Source organism: Drechmeria coniospora, chromosome 02, assembly GCF_001625195.1.
Source record: "Drechmeria coniospora strain ARSEF 6962 chromosome 02, whole genome shotgun sequence".
Taxonomy (NCBI): Eukaryota; Fungi; Ascomycota; class Sordariomycetes; order Hypocreales; family Ophiocordycipitaceae; genus Drechmeria; species Drechmeria coniospora.
Genome location: NC_054390.1, coordinates 4,417,239 through 4,441,096, shown reverse-complemented (window position 1 = coordinate 4,441,096; position 23,858 = coordinate 4,417,239). Strand labels below are relative to the sequence as shown.

Genomic DNA, 23,858 nt, shown 5'->3' with positions numbered 1-23,858 from the left:
CTGGGTGCCAGCGGGTTGGATGGGGCTGCCGATGGCAACGGCTGCGAGTGCAGTCATGATGGTGAGGGAGAAGCGCATTTTTTTCAGCCAGTTGTGTAGTGCGAGAGACTGTTGGCCACTATCTTGCCGTCGACGGCCTAGGAAGCGACCGTTGCTTCTCTCTTGCGCAGGACGGACGTTGTTGACCAAAGCGTGTGAGGGTGCGCACAGGTACTCGTGTCGGCGCAAGCATGGGTACAGTACGATTCGAAGCGAGGAGAAAGGAGTTCCACAGTCCTACGAGCCGACGGAGCAGAGGAGAAGCACGAAGTAGTGAATATATAAATGAAGTTTCCACCGCAACTCCGGCACTTGTCAATACATGTACAGCAGATAACAAAATCGCCTGCATGCCATGCTCGTACGAGCAGCCGTCACTGATAGCTCCTCCGGCCCCCACCGTCCCTCTTCCAGAACTTCCAGAAGTTCCAGAGACTTTATCGGTGACAAAGCCACGGTGTACCTGCGGGTTGCAAGTATGAGTACTTGGACTGCAAGTACAAATAAGTCGACCCCGTTCTCGCCTGTCGAGACCGGGGTAGGGGTTCCTACTCCAGCTAGAGGCGTACTTAAGTACTGTAAGTAAACCACCGTCTGCCGAGGGTCCGAATGCAGCACTCCGAGGAGGTCTGCCGCAGGGCCGACGCGTGCGTCCTGTTTGAGCGAGGACGGGATGAGCCCTATCCGCCTGCTTGTCGCCGTGCTGGACTTGAAGTCGACATGAGCGACGGGGCGATACAAGTCTCGATCTACATGTAGTGAATTTGTGATGAGCATTGCACATGACGCTGCTGCGGAGAGACATGCGGAGTGCATCCTTTGTGCTCCGTTACTGTGGAGAGATATGCGGAGTGCATCCTTTTCGGCATCCACAGAGTTCTCGGCATGGAAGGCATAAGTACAACCACACGTACACATACCGTGCTCGCAACCAAAATTAAAGCAAGGACTTACTTACACTTGCATGCACGAGAACTTCTACGGCGTTACAGTTGCGGCACTTTTGCATGGGCCAGCACAACGACAAGCAAGCGGGTAGACCTACAGGCAAGTGCCGTACACGTGTCGGCGTCATGTAGCAGTAGCTGCACGGCGTACCGTACGCACATGTAATACTCCAACTCTTCCATGGAACCAAGTACGACCTACAAATGTAGGAGAGTGGATGCAGAGCCTGTCTCGCGTGGAGGAGAGCGAGCGGTGGTGACGGAGCTTGTCGTCCGACCCGCCTGCCAGAGCTCATCGCCGCCGGCTAGAGTCGAGGCTCGCCGGCTTTTACAATCAACGTGCTTGGCTACCGGTAGGTACGCTCTGTTCTTGTACGTTTAACTATAATTTTGAGGACGGTAAGCGTGCAAACGGCCCGACTGAGCGAGCGTTTGTTGTTTGTTCGTGCTCGCACTCGCACACGCTTACGCAGTCACGTACTGTACGGATACACTCAGGGAGAGCACGAGTATGGATTCACATGCAAACAACGGCCTAACGCGTGCAGTACAAGTAGTTGTAGGTGTTCTTGTAGTTGCAGCATGCATGTACTTGCGCAGTTCGGCAAGTAAGTATTACGGAATAGTTGTGTTGCATTGCTTGCTGATAAGCACGCATGCCGCCCCGTGCCTCGTTCCCCCTACAAGGACGGTCGCGCAGTTGTCTTGGCGGAGCCATGGTGGTGGATACAAGGCCTCTTTAGCGCTCCTTCTCTTGTCTACCGGGCAATTCATCGGCTTCTGAGGCGGGCCTCGCCTCTTGTCCAAGAGTTTCCTACTTGGGTTTTGCTCGAGGCGCGTCCAGAAGGAGTGAAGAACTCCGTGCTCCGACTCCTCCCAGCGATGCATTTACAAGTGAGACGAAAGGGCTTGTATCGGTGCGTACATGTACCGTGCGAACGTGTCCTTGCTTATGCAGTTATTGCTTGCAAATACTGTTATTACTTACAGATATTACTTACAGATACAGTAATTGCACGTCATGCCACATTGTACTCCGAACTTGGATGTGCATGCGACTCTGGTTTGTTGCCCTATCGTACTCCATACACATGGATGCTCGCCTATACGGGTTTCGTGACCTTTGTGACTTGATTCTGGCTTCCCTATTGACCGCACGAAACTTGGTCGTCGAGGATGCTGTCGAGTCGTACAGAGTAAGAATTGCTTGCTTGCAGCACCTGTGTAGCATCTGATGCAATAATATCGTGCAAGTACTTACCTACTGGGCGTATAGCAGTACCATGCAAATCTTTGCACGGATACTAGGGCTCGGAAAATTCTAGAGTTCACGCAAGACAGGCTATTTGTCCCAGCACAGCACGTACGCGTACAAGAGCTGCGCAAGTAAGTACAGTACTCACATGTACCTACCCGCAGCAAAGTACTTGTGTCGAGACTACAGTATACGAAGGCTTCCGTGGTTGTCATCGAGATCAACCATCTCAGCAGGTAGGCATGCCGGCGGTACGGCACGGCAAGCCGGGTTCGCCCCGAGTCATGGCTCGACGGAGCCAGCCGCCTGCAAAGGACCTGCCCCGTGCCAGAGGTTTCCATGCACGGAATCACGGCAATTCTTGCACTCGCTCGTATAGAGTATTGTAGATGCAGCAGGTACCGCCGCACGTGCCCAAGTACGTCTCAAGTGCTCGGCATGCCAGAGCTTTCACGAGGCTATGTTCGACCAAGGTGACGACGCAAAAGGAACGTGGCAGGGGATGCCATGAAAGTCCAAGCGGACGCAGCACGCACTTTACGCGACGTCCTTGCAGGCAAGTAAGAAGTAATAATACTGCAAGTAATACTTGCCAGCAGCTCACCTCGTTTTTGCTCCTGCAGGCACCTACCGGTTCACCGTCCTGGCTTACAGCACATGCCCCTATGCGAGCCCGGCAGGCCTGTACTGTACATGTTTCCTTACACATCGAACGCCTCATCACACCCAGGCACTTGCATGCACGGCACACCTAATGCATGTACTTGCCGGTGGTTCAATACATGCACATGTAGTTGTACACAATGGTTGTTGTCCAACCTGCCACGCCGCGTTGCGTCGCCTCCGGTCCGAACATCGATGAAGCCAAGCCGAGACGGACACTGGCTTGGTTCGGAATGTTTGCTCCGGTGGGCACAATCATGAGTACAGTAATAATTACTCTGCAACATGTACGGAGTACTTGGATGTACTTGATAGAGGGTTAGATAAGGTGCTGCAGGTGTACTGTAAGTACTTGTACTTGCGGCACTCGTTTGGTACTCGCTTAATACTGGACACCAGCATACTGTACTCAAGTGCAGCAAGTACGGGGCATTACTGTCCTCCGTACGAGTACTTGCAATTACTTGGTAATCTACTCCGCGCGGAGTACCTACACGTACTCGAGCTGACTACATGTACTGTACATTAAGTACAGTGCTCTTTGGCACAGTACCTGCCAAGTGTTGATACTAGAATAATTACTCCGTACTTGCCGTGCAGTACTGGCAAGTAACCACCTACAGGTATGCACATGAAGACGAGAGTAGACAGTATTGAACAGTACCAGTAGGCGTGCATCTGCACTGCACAGTTTACGTACATGCAGGGGAATCTGCGAGTACAAGCAAGCATGTACGGAGTAGTTGTACATGTAAGTACTGTACGGAGTACGGAGTTGCGGAGTAATCATACCGTATTGTATTCCGCACTGTACATGTGAATGCGATGTACTTACATGTACATTGAAAAGGCAAGCGCAATAATGTGTCGGTGTACAAGTACGCAAGTACATGTCCGGCACGGCATACTCTGCACTTGTACTCCGTACAGGAGGTATACTTATAAGCACACCTTCGAGTATTACTCAGGTGCAAGTCCTTTTGAACATTCATATCAACGACCAACGCTGCTGAGCGCATTCCGACCAGTATTATTATTACGGAGCACATGAATGTCCATACCGCATCAGCTCCACAGAGGGCTGGGCGTTGGACGGTGCCAAGCACGACAGCGCTGGTGGAACCACCCCGTACTGGTACCGGCAGTTGTACTTAGCCGAAGCATTCGGCACGCATGCCCAGGTAGTACCTAGCATTTACGTACTTGCATGCTTGTGCTACTGCTGTAATTACTGTATGAGTGTCTGCTGTACCTAGTTGTACACGTAAGTACAAGTACTGTACAGCACATACTTGAGTATATACTGTAAGTTCTGCACCTACAGTACGTACCTAGGTACTAGGTACTTACATCGACGCAGCAATTCCCAGTGGTACTGTTCAGTAGCGTGCTGAAAGTACTGTACCACAGCACAAATGCCCGCCCTTGTACCTACTAGGTAGGTACCTAGTACAGAGTAAGGACGGTATTACTGACGAGTCTCTCAGTGAGTACAACCGAGTATTACTCCGCAAATGAACAGATGTACATGTATGTATGCATTGGTACGAGTACGGAGTAATTAGAACAGGCTACAGATTCATGTATGCTGTCAATGACACAGTGTACGGAACACGATGCACATGCGCAACCAAGCACAAGTAAGTACTGTATTGCATGTCTACGAGGGTACTCGTATAATTACTGCAAGTACTTTCAGATGAACGCCGTACTGTTTGTGCCATGTACTGTACGGAGTACTTGCATGTACTGTAGTTGAGCAAGGGTTGGGAGAGGCGCTGTAAAATTACTACCAAGTAATTTTTGATGCACCAGAACGGATACTTCATGGCGGGGTTGTACAGGTACCGACAACTTGTGCATCTATTACGTACTCGAACCACAGTTCTCGGTAACCCTTCGGAGTCATTGCGGCCATGAAAGAGCATCGAAAACAGGGACATGCATGTACTTCAGTACGGAGTACGTGTGCTTGTAAAAATATACTAGGTACCTAGTACGTACAGTGCACCTACTACAGGTACTCAAGTATAGCCCGCAGGGCCCTTTGCGACTTGCCATCGGACTGCCAAAGTACGGAGTACACTGTAGCTCCAAGTACATGAACCCGTATGGTACGTGCTATACCTTTCGCACGCGTGTACATGTATCACCTCTTACAGTACGTGATAACTGTACAGTACAGTACATGTACTTGAGTGTATTTAGTTGTAAATGTACATGCATGTATACTCTGTACATGAACATGTAAGTATTACAGAGTGCACCTACGAGCTCGTACTGCAAGTGCTGTAGGGCAGCAGGTGCCGAGCGTAAAGTACACCGGCTGTGCGGAGTACTCCGTACCTCGTACAAACTTGGACTTGCAAGTACTTGTAATTACCCCTACAGTAAGTATAGTACGGAGTGCCGTGTGCACCTGATCGTGGTGATGGAAATGCCCCAAACTCCCGTGCGAGTTTGCGGGCAAAAGTTCCATTCGGATACCCTGTCCAGGATGGGTTCTGCACTCCATTCAGTACCACTATTTCCTACTGTGCAGCACATGTACTTGCGGAACACGTACGGAGTACTTGGGTGGACTTACGAACAAGTACTTGCCGTACAACGCAAGGACGCGCGCACATACGCTCAATCGCTGGTGAACTCCGTAGATGTACCTACAGCATACCATCAACACCGCAGCTCTACTTGCACTCCTACCAGCAATTAATTCGAACTGGGCATTCTTACTGTACGAGTACGCACACGGAGTATTACTCACTCCATCCTTGATCTGTGCAGTACGTGTTTTGACATGACGTAGTAATTGTCGAGTATATGCCATTACAGACGGACAGATTACTCGTCTCGCGTCCTAGAGTACCTACAGTACACGTAAGTGCATGTACACCGCACCTAAGGAATACATCATGACAATAGGCAGTTGGTACTGTACAGTACGTACTGTAGTACAAATGCTCCGTGCTGTGCTTGTACATGTACTGTAGTCCCAAGTACTAACGGAGTAAAAGTAAGTGCATGGGTTTGCTGTGCAAGCACGGAGTACAGAGTACTAGTACGTACTTAAGTGTGGGTGTGCTTGTGCTGTTTGCCGTACTGTAGATGTAAATAAGTAAATACCTGTCGTGCAGAGTACGTACATGTGCATGTACAGCACAGCAGGTGTGCTTGTCTTTGCAGTGGGAGCTTCGCTGTGCTCGTCATGCCTATAGGTGTGTGTATCCAGTGCTGTGAGTGCTGTGTGGTGCTCCGTCCTGCCAATCAACAAGTACTATGTAGGTATTAAGGCAAGTAATACAACAGGTACTTACCTCTAGTACGCTTGACCCTGACGCTACGGCCGACGACCTCGACCGCCCCCTCATCACTCGCCACCCATCATCCAGCATCGACATCTACCCATCATCCATCGTCCACCCATCCACATCCATCCAACCATCATCCATCCAACCATCATCCATCTTCCCCCATCCGCCATCTACCGTCCACCGTCCACCGTCGTCGTTTTCGTCGTCCGTCACCCGCCCCTCAGCCTCGAGCCTCCCTCCGAGCACCTGGAGCTCTCGTCTCGTCGAGCGGAAGCGGACACCATGGCGACTCAGCCGTCGGCCGACGAGGGCGTCGACCTCAGCGTGCGTGGAAGCTGCCCCCCTCCGCCGCGCCGCGCCGACGTCTGACGGGCAAAAGAACCTCTCCTTTGTCCTCGACGAGCCGCTGCGCGTGTCCTTTGCGGACCGGCCCCGACCGAGGCTCGAGTCCCCACACGACGTCCTCGTCGCCGTCGCCTACACGGGCATCTGCGGCTCCGACGTCCACTACTGGCGGCACGGCGCCATCGGCCACTTCGTCGTCGAGAAGCCCATGGTCCTCGGCCACGAGTCGGCCGGCGTCGTCGTCGAGACGGGCGCCGCCGTCACGAGCCTCCGCCGGGGAGACCGCGTCGCCCTCGAGCCGGGCCATCCGTGCCGCCGCTGCTCCGACTGCCGTGCGGGCCGCTACAACCTCTGCCCGGGCATGGTCTTCGCCGCCACGCCCCCCCACGACGGCACCCTCACCGGCCTGTGGGCCTCGCCCGCTGACTTTTGCTACCCGCTGCCCGCCAACGTCTCGCTGCGGGAGGGCGCCCTCGTCGAGCCGCTGGCCGTCGCCGTGCACATGGTGAAGCAGGCCGCCGTCCGCCCGGGCCAGTCCCTCGTCGTCATGGGCGCCGGCCCCGTCGGCCTGCTCTGCGCCGCCGTCGGTCGCGCCTTCGGGGCCGCCAAGGTCGTCAGCGTCGACATTGACCCCTCGAGGCTCGACTTCGCCGCCGACTTCGCCGCCACCCACACCTACCTCTCCGAACCGCGAGCGCCCGAGGCCAACGCCGAGGCCATCCGCGACCGAGCCGGCCTGCCCCGGGGCGCCGACGCCGTCATCGACGCGAGCGGCGCCGAGCAGTCGATCCAGGTTGGCCAGCACGTCGTCCGCCCCGGCGGCACCTACATCCAGGGCGGCATGGGCAAGTCGGACGTCACCTTTCCCATCATGGCCATGTGCCTGAAGGAGGTGACGGTCAAGGGATCCTTTCGGTACGGGCCCGGCGACTACGACCTTGCCGTCGAGCTCATTGCCGCCGGCCAGGTCGACGTCAAGTCCCTCATCTCGGACGTTGTGCCCTTTACGCGCGCCGAGGACGCCTTCGAGAGGGTCAAGGCCGGCGGCGTCATCAAGCTTCTCATAGCCGGGCCCAACGCCGACGCGCCCATCTTCGCCGAGGACCTCGGAGACGGCGCCCGTTGACCCCTCCAGCTTGACCTGGCCCATGCCAAGCCGCGCATCTGGAGCCCCGCCGTCACCCCTTTCGTTGCTTTTGGAGAGCCTCCAGCCGCCATTGCCTAGAGTAACTGGCGACCGGCGCATCGGCTGGCGGTCCGTGGCGTGCGAGCACTTCTATCAATAGCACCTGCCCATGTACGGCGTGCGGATGCCTTCTTTGCCGACGCGTACAACGAATACTCGCACACCTACCTGTGCGGGTGCAGGTGCCTTGGGACCATGGATGACGGGAGCAGGGGTGTTCGTTTCCGAAACAAGCTTGTGCATACGACGGCTGCTTCGTGCGTGCTACCAGACCAACCGAGAGCTGACCGGAGACGGATGCTGTTGGCCCGAGCCGGAATGGACAGACAAACCTGGAGACGCCGTGCTCGATGTCGCTTTCAAAGTACCTACAACTCCATGTCCGTGTCCATGTTTCCATGCTCAGGTTCATGCCCAACCGCTCATCGACGGTTCAGCTCAACGCATGACCCTTCATTTGATGCAATCTGGGTCGTGCCACCACGCACCACCCTTGAACGGTCCAACGGCGCTGGTCAGACGCGACGTGCGTATCACTTGATCACACCGTCGGCGATTGGCCCGCCGCCGACGCCTGTGCGCTCGCCCGCCTTGCCTTTTGCTCGCCGGCCCCGTCAGCGTTCGGAGTCGCCCCGATGGAGGGAGCCACGAGCTGCCCCATGCCCATGCTGCCGCAGTCTTGTGTGACGGCCATCGGCCCAGCTCGTCCCACCCACCCAGTCGCTTGCCCCTGCCCCTGTCCTTGCCTTTGTCCTTCTCCGTCACCGTGCGGCTGAGCGACAGGCCGGCGGATGCGCGCGGCGTCACGGAGCTTCGTGCGGCTACCCTCGTCAAGATGGCAGCCGCTCAACACCCTCTCGCAGGGCTCGCACGCTCAGGAACCAATAGTCCATCTCGCCCGAAAGCCCAGCCCATCCCGGCTCGGGGCGAGCTGTGGTGGGTGAGCTGCCCGAGGAAAGAATGGGCTGCCGACGGGGCAGGACGCTCCGACGGGCGGCCGAGGGCGAGAGCATGCAAGCCAGTCGTGCGCCGTACGAGCGAACGAGTATAAGGACCGCCGCGGGCGCCCAGCTTTCGTCGCACGCCGAACTGCTCCTCCGGCCGAGACGTTCGAGAGAGCTGGAACGCGTGCCCGACGAAACACTCGCCCTCGTGCAAGACAGACACTCGTACTCGGCCAGCAGCACCACTCGGCGGCTCGTCCAGACTGCGTCGAGGCAGCATTGTGGCATCATGGACCAGCACCACCCCGGGGCTGTCGGCCAAGCCGACGTGCTCGAGACGCCCATCTGGGTCCTTGTCGTCCGCATCTTCCAGATCCTCCTCTCCGTCATCATCCTCGCCCTCGCCGGCAGGGTCGCCCACGACCTCTACCTCGACGAGCTCGGTCTCGCCATCGCCGTCGTACGTGCTTGCCTCCCAACGTCGACCTTGTTCTGCCCTGCTCGCCGCGCCGCGCTCGTGTCGCCCACGCTTACGGCCCGCCGCAGCCCATCCTCACCTGGATCGTCGTCGGCTACGGCATCGTCACCGAAAAGGTGGTGCCGTGGAACGTCGCCTATCACGTCCTCGCCGTCCTCGTCCTCGACGGCTTCATGCTTGTCATGTGGCTCGCCACCTGGGCCGCCGTGGCCGCCAAGCGCGCCCAGTTCAAGTTCCCGACCCAGGTCCAGTCCTGCTTCGACAACGGCAGCATCTTCGGCAGCATGAGCTGCGCCAGGAAGCGCGGCCTCGAGCTCCTCAAGCGCGACATGCTCTTCAAGGGCGGTCAGAACATGATGTCCGCAGCCGCGGGCCTCGGCGCCCTCGTCTGGTGCGTTGCCGTCCTGCGATGCCGCTCGGCGGTCGTGCAGCCTGTGCCGTCGACTGATGCGTCTCCCCCGCAGGCTCCTCTTCATCGTCACCTTTGTCTGGACTCTCGTCATGTTTCTCCGAGGCCGCAAGGACGGCCGGTTCCCCGTCGTCGGCGGCGCCTCCTCCTCGACGGCTCATCAGACGCAGTCCATGGTCGAGCAGCAGCAAAAGGCCCCCGTCGAGGCTCAACCGACGGGTCAGCATCCGCCTCCTGCCCAGAGCCCCTACCACCAGCAGTCCCCCTACTCGCCGCCTCCTCCGGGCGGCGCCTACTCGCCCCCGCCGCAGGATCAGCAGCAGCCGTTCGCGCAGTACCCGCCGCAGCAGTACCCGTCTCCGGGGTTCCAGCAGACTGAGCTGTCGGGCCAGCCGCCGCCGCAGCACACGACGCCTCTGTCCGCGGCAACCTCGCCCTCGCCGCAAACGTACCAGCGCTAGAGAGCGACAAATGCCGGCCCCGAGGGACGCTGGTGGCACGGCGCGGCACGGCGCGGCACGGCACGACGACGTTTGGGATGCCGGAACGGACACTGGGCCATGTCACTTGGGTCGGGAGTTCAAGGTAGGGTGGGGTTCAAGAAATTATGGATGCAGCTTCGTTTGCGTATTCCATGTAATCCCAGCGGCCGGGCCACGAGGCGAGCAGAGCAGGGCGGTTGACGAAGTTGGGCAGACGCTTCATGCCTAGCATTTCAGTGCAGCGAGTCAATTCTACTTCTACCATACCTTTCTCATCCCGGCTTCCTCCCTATGTCACTTTCGGTACGGCATTGGCCACGACGGCGGCATCACCCGTCTCCCCAACGCTCACCGTCCCGGTCGGGCGTGCCGCGGCGATGCTGGCAAAGGCAGTTATACCTCTGCGCAAGGCCTCCGAAATCAAGGCCACATCCGCCTTGCCCTGGGCCACGACATTGAGCGGCACATCCCCGGGCATGCGAAGGAAAATTCGGCTTGTCACGGTTTCGTGCCGCGCCAGCAGCATCCGCAGCCCGGGCAGGAAGAAACCGTCGACGAGCGCATCCCGCAAGGCAGCACTCTTGCCGACGAGTGCGTCGACGGCGGGGGGCTCGTCGACGGCGAGGGTACCGTTGAGCAGAAGGAGAAGGCTCACGGCATCGGCGGCGGCGAGGGGGTTCGGCAACCGGTCCGCGTGTATGGTGGCGAGCGCGAGGTCGTAGTAGAGGGTCTGGAGGAGGGAAATCTGCGGTCTCGCGTCGCGGGCGCCCGCCGTGTAGTTGGACGCAAGCTGGAAGAGTTTCTGGAAGGATCTGTCCACGGCGACGATATCTTGGCTCAGCTGCGCAATGCTTGTTTTCGCCACGGGCGCCCCCGAGCTCGTGCTCGTCAGAAGGACGAGGTGGAGAAGGACGAGGAGGGAGGGCCAGGAGATCATGACGAGACTGTCGCTCTTGCGGTTCAAACAAATGGGGTCGGCAGCGTCGGGAATGAAGATGGGGCGGGAGGAGACGAGGAAGATGGAGATGGGGAGCATACGGAGTGGAAACGGAGAGCATACGGACGGGCAGAGAGGCGAGGCGACGTTGCGGTGGAACGGTGGCACAGGCACATTATTCGCAAGTCGTGACGTTTCCACCAAGGAAACGCGAAGGAGAGTCACAGACATGGCACCTCTTTTCGTGTCGTTACGCCTTTATCCCTTGCTTCATTCCAGTCACCCCCTGCGGAATCGATCGATTCGGCATACGGCTCCCGTGTCTCGGCTCGTCATGTACCAAGACTGGCAGAGTGTTTTAATTTTCCGAACTTGCCGGTGCACATGGACTAATGCCTAGATACATGTACAAACAGATTGGCAGAACATGTACGTGTCTTATCCTCATGCCGATGCCATATTGCTATGTTAACGATTGCTGTCGACTAAGGACCGTTCGCTGTTGAGCCTCTCTAGACTATATTTTAGCAAATCGGATAAAGGGCGAAAACTGATTATTGCAGTTATTTCCCGGCTTGCTGGTTGTCTATAAGCAGTCTATTAGTACCGAATCATCTTTACCGCTACCGGCAGATCGGGGCAAAAGAGAAACGTACGCAGGGTTGCTGAACCTTGCTAATCGTCGGTTCTAGGGCGCGTCTTTGGTTAGCAATAGGATTGCAGGATTCAGGATATGGACTCCTTGGACAATTTACCTACCAGGCATAGCAAGGGGCGCCGCTTGTACGGCTGCCAGGACGGCGACAAAGATAGCAATAACGCGCATAGTGCTGTAGAAGAATGGATAAGGCCAAATTATAGCTCTCTGCAACGTTATGTCTATTGTACGCATATTCGTAAGCCGCTGCCGTTGCGCGTTGGGCGTAGGGCGAGTTTGCTCGACTCGAGAAACATTGCTTTTGTACAGTACAGAGGGAAGCGGGTAACTTACTGTATGTGTGTGCGTATCCGTAATAGAGAGTTCGAGAGGTCGCGGGGGACAACAAGGAACAGGAGGGACTGAGTAAGTAAGATAAAGCAAGAGAACGCAAAGACAAGAGAGGGAGCGAGAAAATAAATAAAGGCACGCATATAAAGACAACAATCGGAGTAATAGCCGAGATAGGATTTGGCTTCGGTTCCTTTCGTACCTCCTCGTCAGTCCTCATCCCAATTATAGCGCAAGGACGTACGTCCTATGTATTTTCGGTCCTTATACCTGCATACAAACCTATTAGCAAGTACCTATTAATTCGTATTCGCGCTTGTTACTGAGAGCAAAGCATACAATTCGCCTTGCTGGCCTTGACCTTGTTGATTTTCGTTGTTGTTGTCGTCGGCCACTATAGATCCGTTACGTGCTGCATTTACGTGCTGCATTTATATACTGTAGTACTCTGGACATAAGTTGAGAAACCACGTAATACAATTCAGACTACCTTACTCCAGCCGGTGCTTTTCTCTGGTTTCTGCTTTCCACTAACCGCGCGAGCAGCATATTCACTCGGCTCGTCGGCTAGCGCCCGCTCTCGTCTCCTCCTTACAGGGCATCGATACAGGACCTGCAGGCCAACGGCTAGTACTACAGTCGTTTCTACCTAGCACCAGCCGAAGCGTCGAACTCCGCTACTGCGTTGAGCTCTCCCGACCCGTCTCGTACTCGTACTCGTACTCGGATCGTTTCCGTATAATACTTGCGGACTCCTTCTCGCGGGTGCAGTCGTGCCATTACACTCCTTCTCGTAATGCACATACTTGGTTGAAGCATTTCCTCCGTTACCGCCAAGATTCCCACGCGGCACCTCGTACTCGGTACTGTACTTGGATACTTCTGTCAGTCCACCAGCACGGCACGGTGCCGCGCTCACTTTAGCATAGTATTAATACTACACGTCTCGTACTCTGTACGCAGGCACACATTACAATAGCATGCACGGAGTGCCGTAGGGAGCTCTGTACCATTACCTAATGAAATTTCGTACAATACCGACCGCGTCAATATCGACCGCGTACTGCGAATACTATTTCCTTTCTCGGTTGACAAATGCGAACTTAAGCACTACAATCACAATTACGGAGCATAACACCTGCACCTGTGAGCATAAGGGTGCGTACAACCACACCTGCAAGTACGTCGGTCACAACTGTACTCCGTAGGTGTACAGGACGTAGGTGTATTGTGCGGTACCTGCATGTTCTTGCTACAAAGCACAAGTTATTATTACGCACTTGCAGTAACCACTTACATTTATGTACTTGTGCGGTAGAAGGTACATTTAGGTAGATGTGCTCCGTGAATGAGAGTGCAAGTAGTGTTATGATATAGCATTATTTCGTAGGCGGTACAGAAACCCAAACGCTCTACCCAACCGTTGCGGTATACGGACGAGCAGAGAGGCGAGGCAACGTTGCGATATAACGATAGTACAGGCACATCTATTCGCAAGACGTAACGTTCCTATAAAGGAAACGCAAACGAGAGTCGCAGATACGGTACCTCTTTTCGCATCGTTGCGCCTTTATCCCTTGCTTTATTCCAGTCGCCCCTACGGGAATCGATCGAATCGGTCGGTATAAGGCTCTTGTATCTTGGCTCGTAATAGACTACTCGTGCCACGCCCCACCACTGATAGGTAGTGCTCACCAGCGGACCAGACACCCCAGCGGACAGGCACTTTGTAGTACATATAGGAGGTGAGCCCATATTGACAATAAATTAGTTAACCGTTAGGCCAAATGGCCAAACCGTCAAAAGATTCGCTAGTATCCGCACTTTGTGCGTGTACTATACACCTCACATTCGCTTATAAGGCCTTCACGCCTATGGCGCGCCTTACAGAAAACAATATTACTCCTTTTGTACTACGCACCTTCTACAACCACTTAATGTAGCTGTTTTTCAGTCTTTAAAGATTATCATGCAAAGGCTCTTTACTTTGCAGTCCGAGATAGCTTAGTTAATATAACTAAGCTAGAGTTCCTTTCAATAATCCAAGACGTTCGAAAACAAGCATTTAAACATACTACAATAATATCAGCATTCAAAAAGACCGGCATCTATCCTTTGAATCCTCAATTGGTTATTCAATCAATGCAAACCCGAGCACTAAGGACTCCTTCCCCAAATCCCTCTAATTTACCTAGTTCTTCCAATTTCTTAACACCAATAACACTGCGGCAAGTTCAAAAAGTTGCTGGACAGCTAGAGGATACAGTAAATAACGGAAATGAGACTCTTGATGATACCTTTAACTCTAATCTTAATCATTCGGGGTTCTTTGACTATAGCTACCGAGCTAATACAAGTAACAAGGGACCTCCAGCGGACTACAAAAGCAGCATTAACTTCGCCAATTGTTAAAAATAAGGTTCTTAAGACTAGAGGAATCCTTACAGTTGAACAAGGCCGTCGAATAGTAGAGTTCAAAGTAACTAATAAGATTGCTCAAGCTCGAAGGAAGATTGTAGAGCTATAGATAAGAAATTGTATACAGTAGCAAAAGGGTATTTATTAACATTGCAAAAAAGGCACGAAAATGGCCGAGCGAAGGAGTATTAGAATATCTATAGGTCTGTAATGGAAAGAACGGTTGAATTCCAATGTATATTAAAGTACCTAGTCCGCTAGGGTGCCTGGTCCGCTAGTAAGTACTACCTATTGGTAGTAGGGCGTAGTACGAGTAATGCCTAGATACATATACAGGCAGATGGGCAGAATATGTATATATCTTATCCTTATACCGATGCTATGTTGCTATATTAACGATTGCTGTCGATAAAGGGCCGCTTGCCGTTAAGTCTCTCTAGACTATATTTTGGCGAATCGGATAAAGGGCATCAACGCATTACGGTAGTTCCTTCTCGACATACCGGCCGTCTGGGAGCAATCTATTAGTACTAAATCGTTTTTACTACTGCCGGTAGCTATAGGTAAAAGAGAAACGTACGCAGGGATGCGGAACCTTACGAATCGTCGGTTCTAGGGTACGTCTTCGGTTAGCGATAGGATCGCAGAATTCGAGCCATAAACTCCTTTGGACAATTTACCTACCAGGCATAGCAAGGGGCGCCGCTTATACGGCTGCTAAGATAGCGACAAAGACAGTAACAATACGCATAGTGCCGAAGAAGAATAGACAGGGCCGAACGATAGCTCTCCGCAATATTGTCTCTACTATACATATACGCGTAAGCTACTACCGTTGCGCGTTAGGCATAGGGCGAGTTTTCTCGACTCGATAAACTTTACTTTTGTACAGAACAGAGGGAAGCGGGTAATATACTGCATATACGTATATATATGTATAGTAGAGAGGTCGAGTGGACGGAGAGAACAACAAGGAACTAGTAGGATAGAGAGAGTAAGAGAAAGTAAGAAAATGCAAAGGAAAGAGAAAGCAAGTATAAGAAAAGGCAAGAGAGGGAGTATGCAAATAAATAAAGGCATGCGTATAAGGACAACGATACGGAGTAATAGCCGAGATGGGATTTAGCTTTAGTTCCTTTCGTACCTCCTTGTCGATCCTGACCCCATTCATAGTACAAGGACATATTATATCCTACGTATTTTCGGCCCTGACGCTCGCGTACAAACCCACAAGCAAGTACCTACTGGTTCGTGTCGCGCGTGTTACTGAGAGCAAAGTATCGCAATTCGCCTCCCCGACCTTGACCTTGTTGATTTTCGTTGTTATCGTCGGCCACTATGGATCCGTTACGTGCTGCATTCACGTGCTGTATTCATGTGCTGTATTTATGTAATGCACTATATAAATAATACACTTCAGACTACCTCGCTCCAGCCGGTGCTCTTCTCTTCTTTCTGCTTTCCACCAACGGCACAAGCATCCTTACTCGGCTGGTCGGCTGGCGTCCGCTCTTGTCTCCTCCTCGTAAGGTATCGATGCAGGATCTGCGGACCAACGGCCAGCACTGCAGTCAATTCCACCTGGTACCGGCCGAAGCGTCGAATTCCGCTGCCGCGTCGAGCTCTCCCGACCCATCTCGTACTCGCGCTCGTAATTACTCAATCGTTTCCGCATAATACTTGCAGGCAGACTCCTACTCGCAGGCGCAGTTGTGTTATTATACTCCTTCTCGTAATGCGGGTACAGTACTTGGTTGAAGCATTTCCTCGGTCACCGCCAAGATTCCCACGCGGCACCCCGTACTCGGTACTGTACTTGGATGCTACTGTCAGTCCACCGGCACGGCAAAGTGCAGCGCTCACTTTGGCATGGTATATTGATACTGTACCGTCCCGTGCTCTGTACTTACTCCGTACGCAGGCACACGTTACATTGGCATGCACGGAGTGCCGTACGGAGCTCTGTACCATTACCTGATGAAATTTCATGCAATGTGGACCGCGCATGGCGAATACCATTTCCTCCCTCGGTTGACAGTTGCGAACTTGAGCACTGCAAGCACAACTACGGAGCATTACTGTGCACCTACACTCGTGAGCATGGGGGTGCGTACAACCACACCTGCCTGCAAGTACGCCGGTCATGACTGTACTCCGTAGGTGTAAGTGGGTGTATAGTAATAAGTATTGTACTTACATGCACTTACTACGAAGCACAAGTCATCATTACGCACTTGCAACCGCTTACACTTACGTACTTGTACTGTAGAAAAGTACATTTAGGCGGATGTGCTCCGTAAATGAGAGTGAAAGTAGGGTCATGTCGTAATATTATTTCGTAGGCGGTACGGAAACCCAAACGCTCTACCCAACCGTCGCGGCATCCTGACGGAATCGGGTCCGCCTCGGTGGAGTCTTCTCCATTCCCATCCATCGGCAGACGGATCTAGTGCGTGAATGATGATACTGAAACGGTAGCCGTGCACATCCGTCCGATCCTTCAGGATGGCCGAAGGTAACATGAGATTGTCGTGCTGTACTCCGTACTTATATGCACGATGCACTTGGGACCCAGGCCCAGTATTTCAGACGAGACGAGGCGTGGTTCCTTGTACAGCCAAGTAGTTGTGCTTACTCTGCATCCCATAGCACGGCACGGACGCCTCCTGGGACACCGTACAACTAGTACGATGCACTTTCTCGCTAGGTGCAGTATTATTTATTATTCATAATTCATCCGGGACATGGAAGCGTGGTTGCTTGCACTTCGTATTCCGTGGCACGGTACGTGAGCCTGCTTGGACACTGTACGATACACTCCTCTTCCTTGTTTTGGCGCCGTACGACTAGTCATAATTCATACGGCCCAAGTAAGCTCGAGTATGCGTCGTTTACATGGTAGCACGGCATGATGCCTGCTTGCACACTGTAGGCACTTCCTTACTCCGTACTGGGCGCAGTATTCATACTTACGCGGCAATGAAGCGCGGTTATTATCGTGCACAGTAGGCGCACCCAGTTGTATACTGTACGATTCGCTTCCTTTACTCTTCCTTTTTGAGGTGAAGTATTTCGTGCGGGACAATGAAGCGTGTTGCACCTGCCTCCATTCACATGTACTTTGTTGTTGCGCTCTCGCACGGTATGTCCATCTACTTGCAAACTGTGCGTGCACCAACACCAACCTGCCTACCGTACGTACAAGTACGCAACGTCCAGCACGAGTTCACGCTCGTCCTCCGTACAGGTACATACCCACATTCCTGCATGTTCAAGTAGGTGCACGCAGGTGTAGTTGTACATGCATATACGCAGTTGTACATGTAAGTACTTGATACCCAAGTGAACAGTGCTTAGCTGTAGTATGTACTGTACGGAGCACAGCTATTATCAATAATCTCCGTGCAGTCATCACAGAGCAAGTACAGAGTATTTATGCAACTACATACTTATACATGTAAATACTTGCGCATGCAGAGTATCATGAGATTTCGTCCCACAAGTTGCTTGCTTGGATCGGACCTTGCAACGCTTGCAACGCGCCAACACACGAACAGCGACCCATGCCACCCACATCAGGCAACTTCCCCGGAGACGAGCCTCTGCGTCTGCTGAAATCGAGTAATTTATACACCTATATGGCTACTCCGAACGCGCAAGTACGGTAAGGAATACGCACGTGCAAGTACTCCGTGCGCGCGGCGCTACTCCTACGGCACCTGGACGTCCCGGCGTCACCGCCAGTACAAGAACCTGCCCAAGCCGCGCGTCGTACGACCTTGGGTCGATGCAACGATTCAGAGCCGATTCTCTTCATGTCATAGCAGCAGCGAACCATGCCATCATCCGTCCCGTGCCGGTAACATCTGCGAGCCGGTAGCATCTGCGAGGCCGCCTTGCTCACCTACAAGTACCGCCACACCGTTGCCTTTCTCGCGAGCCATCTCACGACGAGCTTCGCTTCAGCCCTCCACGAAGCCTCCGACCAGCATCCATCGCCTCCGCCGTCCTTTGTCCCGTCACGCCCGATTCAAAAGACCGACGACGGAGCCGAGTTCGAGTCGAGGGCGTGGCCATGCTCAAGAACCAGCGGCCCGCGAGTGCCGAGTATGCCCTCGCACCCGACGGCGAGAGCGAAGACGGCAGGCCGTACAAGCTCGGCGACGTGCCCGACCTGAGCCCCGATGCCGGGCCGAGGTCGAGGTCCAAGTCGACGCCCCTTCGACTCTGCCTCGTCGGCGCCGCCTCCTCCCTCGTCGCCATCCTTCTCTTCGTCGCCTTGGGCCTGCACCTGCGAGGTTCGGGACGAGCCGTGGCCAATCGAACCTTTCCCGTCGTCCGCGAGGGCCTCAGCAACAAAACCGGCCTGCCCCTGAACTGGTCCGACGGAGACTGCGGGAACTCGCCGGCCGAGGCGATGGCCCGCAACTGCCGCTACAGCATCGTCCTCTTCGGCTGGCTCCCCCCGGGCTGCCACACGGCCGACGACGCCGCCGACGAGGAGAGCATGCACGGCGGACAGTCGTGGCACTACGAAAGCGAGGGTCGAAACATGACCATGGACGAGCTTCGACTGGGAAACTATCGCAACTTCACCTCCACCTACGACATGCACCTCATGCACTGCATGTACGTCTGGAAGCGGATGCACCGGGCCATGCTGAACGCGAGCATCCAAATGGATTCCTACTCGGCGAACCTGCATCACACCGAGCACTGCATCCACGTGCTCGGCGAGAGCTTCGCCAATAAGGGCCGGGACACGGGCGTCATTGCCGTCGTCAAGTATCCCACCTGCGCATAGGCGCTCCATCCCTCCCGCCGCGCACCCACGCCGCAGGACCGTCGACGGCACCGACGGCCCGCCAGACGACCTCGGACGCAACTCTCACGCAGATGGCACAGGCAAGGCGTACGGCGAGCTCGGCGAGCTCGATGGTGATGAGGGGGATGAATGTCTTGGCCATCTTCCTGTTCATTCCGCTACACTCTATGCTATCATGCGTGCGTGCGTGCGTGAGCGCGTGCCTAGGCAGCAAGCTGGCATCATCAACACTCCTCCATGGGCATCGTCAACGGCAACGACGGCGGCAACGACGACAAAAACAACCGTGACAACAACAACGCAGACATTCATTCGCGCCGGCCGAGACGTGAGCCCGCTCGGCCTCGGCGACAGCACCACCCGCCGTCGTCCCTCCATGGCAGGCGTCGTCGGATCCCTGTCCTCGGCTTCCGCCACGCTCACGAGGCTGCAGGGCCATGTGGCCAGGTCTCGATCGGTCAGACATCGACGGCGGACTTGGAAACTGGCGACTCGCACTCGCTGACGACGGGCTCTTCGTCCCGCGGCTCCCTGTTAAAGTTGTTCTTGGGCCCGTGGAACCACAGCTTGGCGCCGACGACGGGCAGGTACCAGTAGACGACGACGGCGAGCGTCATGGCGACGAAGATGACGGAGGCGTAGTTCATCTCAGCCGCCGACGGATTCGGCCCTTTGATGGGGAACATGAATACGACGAACATGACGACCTCAAAGGCCACGGCCGTCCAGCCGATGACGCGGCTCAGCGTCGGTCCCGTGTAGAAGGGACCGGGCGTGAACTTGTGCTGGCCGAAGACGAGGCGGCAAACGACGGGGATGCAGTAGGCCGTGTAGCAGCCGGCGATGAGGAGGGAGAAAAGCGCGACGGTCGCCGCTTCGTTGACGATGCAGATCAGACCCATGACGGCGGCGACGAAGCACGTCGACCAGACGGCGTATCGCGGCACGCCCGAGCTCGACACGCGCGCGATGTAGGTCGACAAGGGAAAGGCGCCGTCGCGGGAAAAGGCCCAGACCTGTCGGCTGGTGGCGATGAGGCAGGACGAACCCATGCACCCTGTGCGTGCTCGACGCGTCAGCATACCTTTATCCTGCACAGGTCGTGGGGGGGGGCGGGGGAAGGGGTGCCGGGCCCGACGCCGCGGGGGACGACGTACAGGTCAGGACCATGATGGAGCTCCACGTCACGAGCGCTCCCGTCTTGCCAAACGAGTCCAGAAGGATCTGGGCCATCGGCGGGCGCGGACTGCCGATGATGCGCGAGACGTCCGGGTCCATGCAGAAGCAGATGGCGAGGATCGTCACCCAGCCGAGGACGAGAGTCGTGAGGCAGACGGTCAGCAACGCCCTCGGCACGGCCCTCGTCGCGCCCGCCGTCTCCTCCGAGATGTGCAACGTCGCCTCCCAGCCGGTGACGGACCAGAGGGGGACGAGGAAGCCGAGCATGAAGCTGAAGCTCGTCGGCCAGCCGGGGGACGCGTTCTCGACGTGGCCAAAGACCCAGGCGGCCGAGTTGCGATTCGCCGCCGGCGTCACGGCCGGCAGGGCGACGACGAGGGCGAGAATGATGACGAGGTTGCCGATGCTGTAGAAGATCTGCAGCTTCGCGAGGGGGTCGGTGCGGGAGCCGCAGAGGAGCGCGTGGCTGACGACGACGGCGAGCGTGATGGCGTAGAGCTCGCCCCGCGACGGCGACCAGGCGCCGTCGTTGGCCATGGACGCGACCGAGGCGATCATGGTCGCCACGGTGTACTCGGCCGAGATGAAGCCGGCGAGGTTGCCGAGCGTGTTGGCGTAGCCGACGAAGAAGCAGAGCGGGTTCCGGATCGACTCGGGCGCGAAGTGGTGCGTCCAAAAGTACAAGCAGCCGCTCGTCGGCAGGCTCGACGCGAGCTCGCCGAGCGAGATGGCGATGAGAGTGATGAAGAGGAGGCCGACGGGCCAGCACCAGACGAGGCTGGCGGGGGAGGCGTACAGGCCGAAGCCAACGGTGGCGGAGATGCTCGGCACGAGGCCGATCATGCCGAAGGAGAGGCTGAAGGACTGGAGGGCCGAAAAGGACCGGCGCAGCTCTGCGGCAGAGGGGAGGTCAGGTCAGCGGCGGCCGGCGATGCGGATATGGAGGCCCCGTCCCCGACGGCGACGGCGACGCTCACGCGCGGCGGGGACGTCGGCACGTACCTTGCTTGTATCCTATCTTGTGCTCGAGGACGTCGACGTCCTGGTCAATCACGTTTTCGGGCTCCATGGTCTCTGCGTCGAGGTCCAGGTGCGGCGTGAGGGATGCCGGCCGTACGGGTGGTGGTCTGTCCGGTCGAGCCAGCTGTCGGCGCGGCACGTTACCGTTGTCTGCGAGCGGAGCGAAAAGGCAAGTCGGCCGGCCGTCTGGACGAGATCTCTCAGCCTGTTCGGTGCCGATTCCGGTGCCGGTCTCGCTGCCTCCGGGGGGGGCCGACGAGGATATTTGTATCGTCCTCGCACCGCAGCCAACGGCCGAGAGCGGCTCTGTTTATGTCTACCTCGAATTCGCAGCGCGCGACGAGGGCGAGGGACGGAGCGGCGGGGTCAGCTTATCAGCCGCGACAGGGCAGGCGACATGGCGGTCGAGGAAGGGCTGGCGGGTAGAGCGTCCGTCGTGGCACAGGGTGGAGAAGATGATGGACGGTTCGCTGGGCAGGGGTATAATAATCGCAACGAGGGTTCCGGGTGGCCTCGTCCGTCTCTGGCTCTGGGCCTCGATTCGTCTCCGTCGCCGGCTCCGTATCCGGCTCCGTATTGGTCGTCTGTAAGTACGTGTACGCGGGCGCGTCTGCGGAGCGGTGGGAGCATGGAGGGACGGAGAACGAAGGAAGCCGGATAGCTCAACATGTTGATCAGTTTTTTTATTTTCCTTCCCGGCCTCATCCATGCAGCACGAGTGGCGGCACGGTGTGCGGATGTCGGCGGTTCTGCGCGGCCCACCTCTCGCGTGCCTGGCTAGTGAGTAGGCGGAATGGTGAGGCGATGGTCAGGGATCGAATGATTCGAGATGGAGCCGAGACGGGAAGGGCGAGATGGACTAAGGTTGTAAGCGTACAAGTTCGGTGATGGTGGGAGTAGGTTGGGGATGGTGTGGGTGACGACGACGTTGTGTGGACCGAACGAGCATGGATGGTGAGAGCGGCACCAACACGTAAGCGTACAGTACTCGCCGCTCGGGCACTGTGCTCCGTATTCGTTCACCACCAGACGAGTGCCATCCATCTGCATCGCTGCCTCCCCGAGGCCTGGCCGCGAGGTACCGGTACGCCTGGCGCCAAGCCGGTACTTGCCCGTCGGAGTCGGAGTCGTGTGCAAGGTACATACATGCACGCGCAAGCCATTGTCGGTCATCGTCTCAGATCAAGCAGATCGAGGTACAGTCGGAGCATCCCATGTACAGGTACATTGGTGGTGGCACCCAGCGTCGAGCAGCCGTTATCCGCCCGGTGCGGCGCTGGGTATGGGGGACCCTGGTCCGGCACTCGTCCGTGTCGCGCACCTGTACACCGTACGGTTGCGGCACCGTGTACTTGCGAGCGCTGTAGGCTCGATACGACGGCACAGGCACCAGCTCGGCGGGTCGTCATGCCATGCGCGGTCCGATGTAGGCAACCTTTTTCGACACGGACGTCGAGGCACAATGGCCATCTGCCATGCCGGCGAGACAATGGAAGAGCTCCTCACTCATGCCATCTCGAGCCGATCTTCCGGAGAGGATGAGTAAATTTAGGTTCAGGGTGCGATGATCAACCGGCTCGCTTCCGTGCGCCGCATGCACCTTGCGGTACGGCGTGTGTACCCTGCCGGCCAGGTTCGTCGACATCCGCTAGTGGACGTGCCAGCAGCTGCACATGAAAGTATACAGTATGAAGAAGCATGGCCGATGCGAATCATGACATGCGAGTACTTGCTAACAGTCGCCCAGTATCGGCACTGTGCCGCCCTCGTATGTACTTGGTTGTACGCCACGGTCCGACAAGCGTCGTATTAGGTGTACTTGCAATACGTGCAAGTGCGCCGGCGTCCGCTCGCTGCACTCGTGCCACGATCAAGTACGGAGTACATGTGGGTGTACGGAGTAATAGCCAGCTGTAAGTAAGTACTTGCATGTAAGTAGGAGTTACTCAAGTGTGCATGGCGCTCCGCCGGTCGGCCGACGCATCGAAGCCAATGACTCGCTCCCGCAGATCGGCAGCCTCGGCCTCCACTTCGCTTGGCAAGCGTTGCAATGTAGAATAACAACCGATATTGCATGGATCCACAGCATGAGTTGTTCTCGAACACCATACTTGCGCCGTCGACGATTGTCGCCCGCACAAGCACGCGGTGACTGCACAGCACACCCGGTTCGTGGCGGAAAACTCAACAAGATGAAGCAAACATCGAGGCTGCGAATCCCAGGGCAATTCCAACCATCGGCAAGATTGCGCTCGTCACGGCGAGGGCCTATCTGCCGTTCTGGGTTCGGCGAGACGGAAGAGGCATTTATCGACCTGCGGGGGCAAAGGCGGCTAAGGAAGCGAGTCTGACTCACTCACGGGCGGACGGTTGTTAGGAGACATGCAGGTACAGGCCTCCCGTACGGAGTGTTCCCTGCTTGTGCAGTACTT

The 23,858-nt window shown here is 55.9% G+C and overlaps 5 protein-coding genes across 5 annotated transcripts; 3 read left to right on the top strand and 2 right to left on the bottom strand.

The window, feature by feature from the left end:
• Positions 1-5,816: 5,816 nt before the first annotated feature.
• On the top strand, positions 5,817-7,686 carry DCS_04329 (putative xylitol dehydrogenase; the record flags this gene model as incomplete). Its single annotated transcript, XM_040801640.1, has 4 exons — positions 5,817-5,843; positions 6,088-6,119; positions 6,225-7,122; positions 7,171-7,686. The coding sequence occupies 4 exons, from the start codon at positions 5,817-5,819 to the stop codon at positions 7,684-7,686; spliced, it is 1,473 nt and encodes a 490-aa protein (XP_040656673.1).
• Positions 7,687-8,581: 895 nt separating this feature from the next.
• Positions 8,582-10,038, top strand: DCS_04328 (uncharacterized protein; the record flags this gene model as incomplete). Its single annotated transcript, XM_040801639.1, has 4 exons — positions 8,582-8,682; positions 8,727-9,150; positions 9,237-9,559; positions 9,633-10,038. The coding sequence occupies 4 exons, from the start codon at positions 8,582-8,584 to the stop codon at positions 10,036-10,038; spliced, it is 1,254 nt and encodes a 417-aa protein (XP_040656672.1).
• A 310-nt stretch (positions 10,039-10,348) lies between these two features.
• Positions 10,349-11,227, bottom strand: DCS_04327 (uncharacterized protein; the record flags this gene model as incomplete). Its single annotated transcript, XM_040801638.1, has 1 exon — positions 10,349-11,227. One exon carries the CDS (start codon positions 11,225-11,227, stop codon positions 10,349-10,351), a length of 879 nt encoding a protein of 292 aa, XP_040656671.1.
• A 7,250-nt stretch (positions 11,228-18,477) lies between these two features.
• Positions 18,478-19,434, top strand: DCS_04326 (uncharacterized protein; the record flags this gene model as incomplete). Its single annotated transcript, XM_040801637.1, has 3 exons — positions 18,478-19,187; positions 19,243-19,340; positions 19,424-19,434. The coding sequence occupies 3 exons, from the start codon at positions 18,478-18,480 to the stop codon at positions 19,432-19,434; spliced, it is 819 nt and encodes a 272-aa protein (XP_040656670.1).
• Positions 19,435-19,685: 251 nt separating this feature from the next.
• Positions 19,686-22,599, bottom strand: DCS_04325 (uncharacterized protein; the record flags this gene model as incomplete). Its single annotated transcript, XM_040801636.1, has 6 exons — positions 19,686-20,284; positions 20,385-21,299; positions 21,409-21,732; positions 21,781-21,896; positions 22,189-22,285; positions 22,410-22,599. The coding sequence occupies 6 exons, from the start codon at positions 22,597-22,599 to the stop codon at positions 19,686-19,688; spliced, it is 2,241 nt and encodes a 746-aa protein (XP_040656669.1).
• Between the last annotated feature and the right edge of the window lie 1,259 nt (positions 22,600-23,858).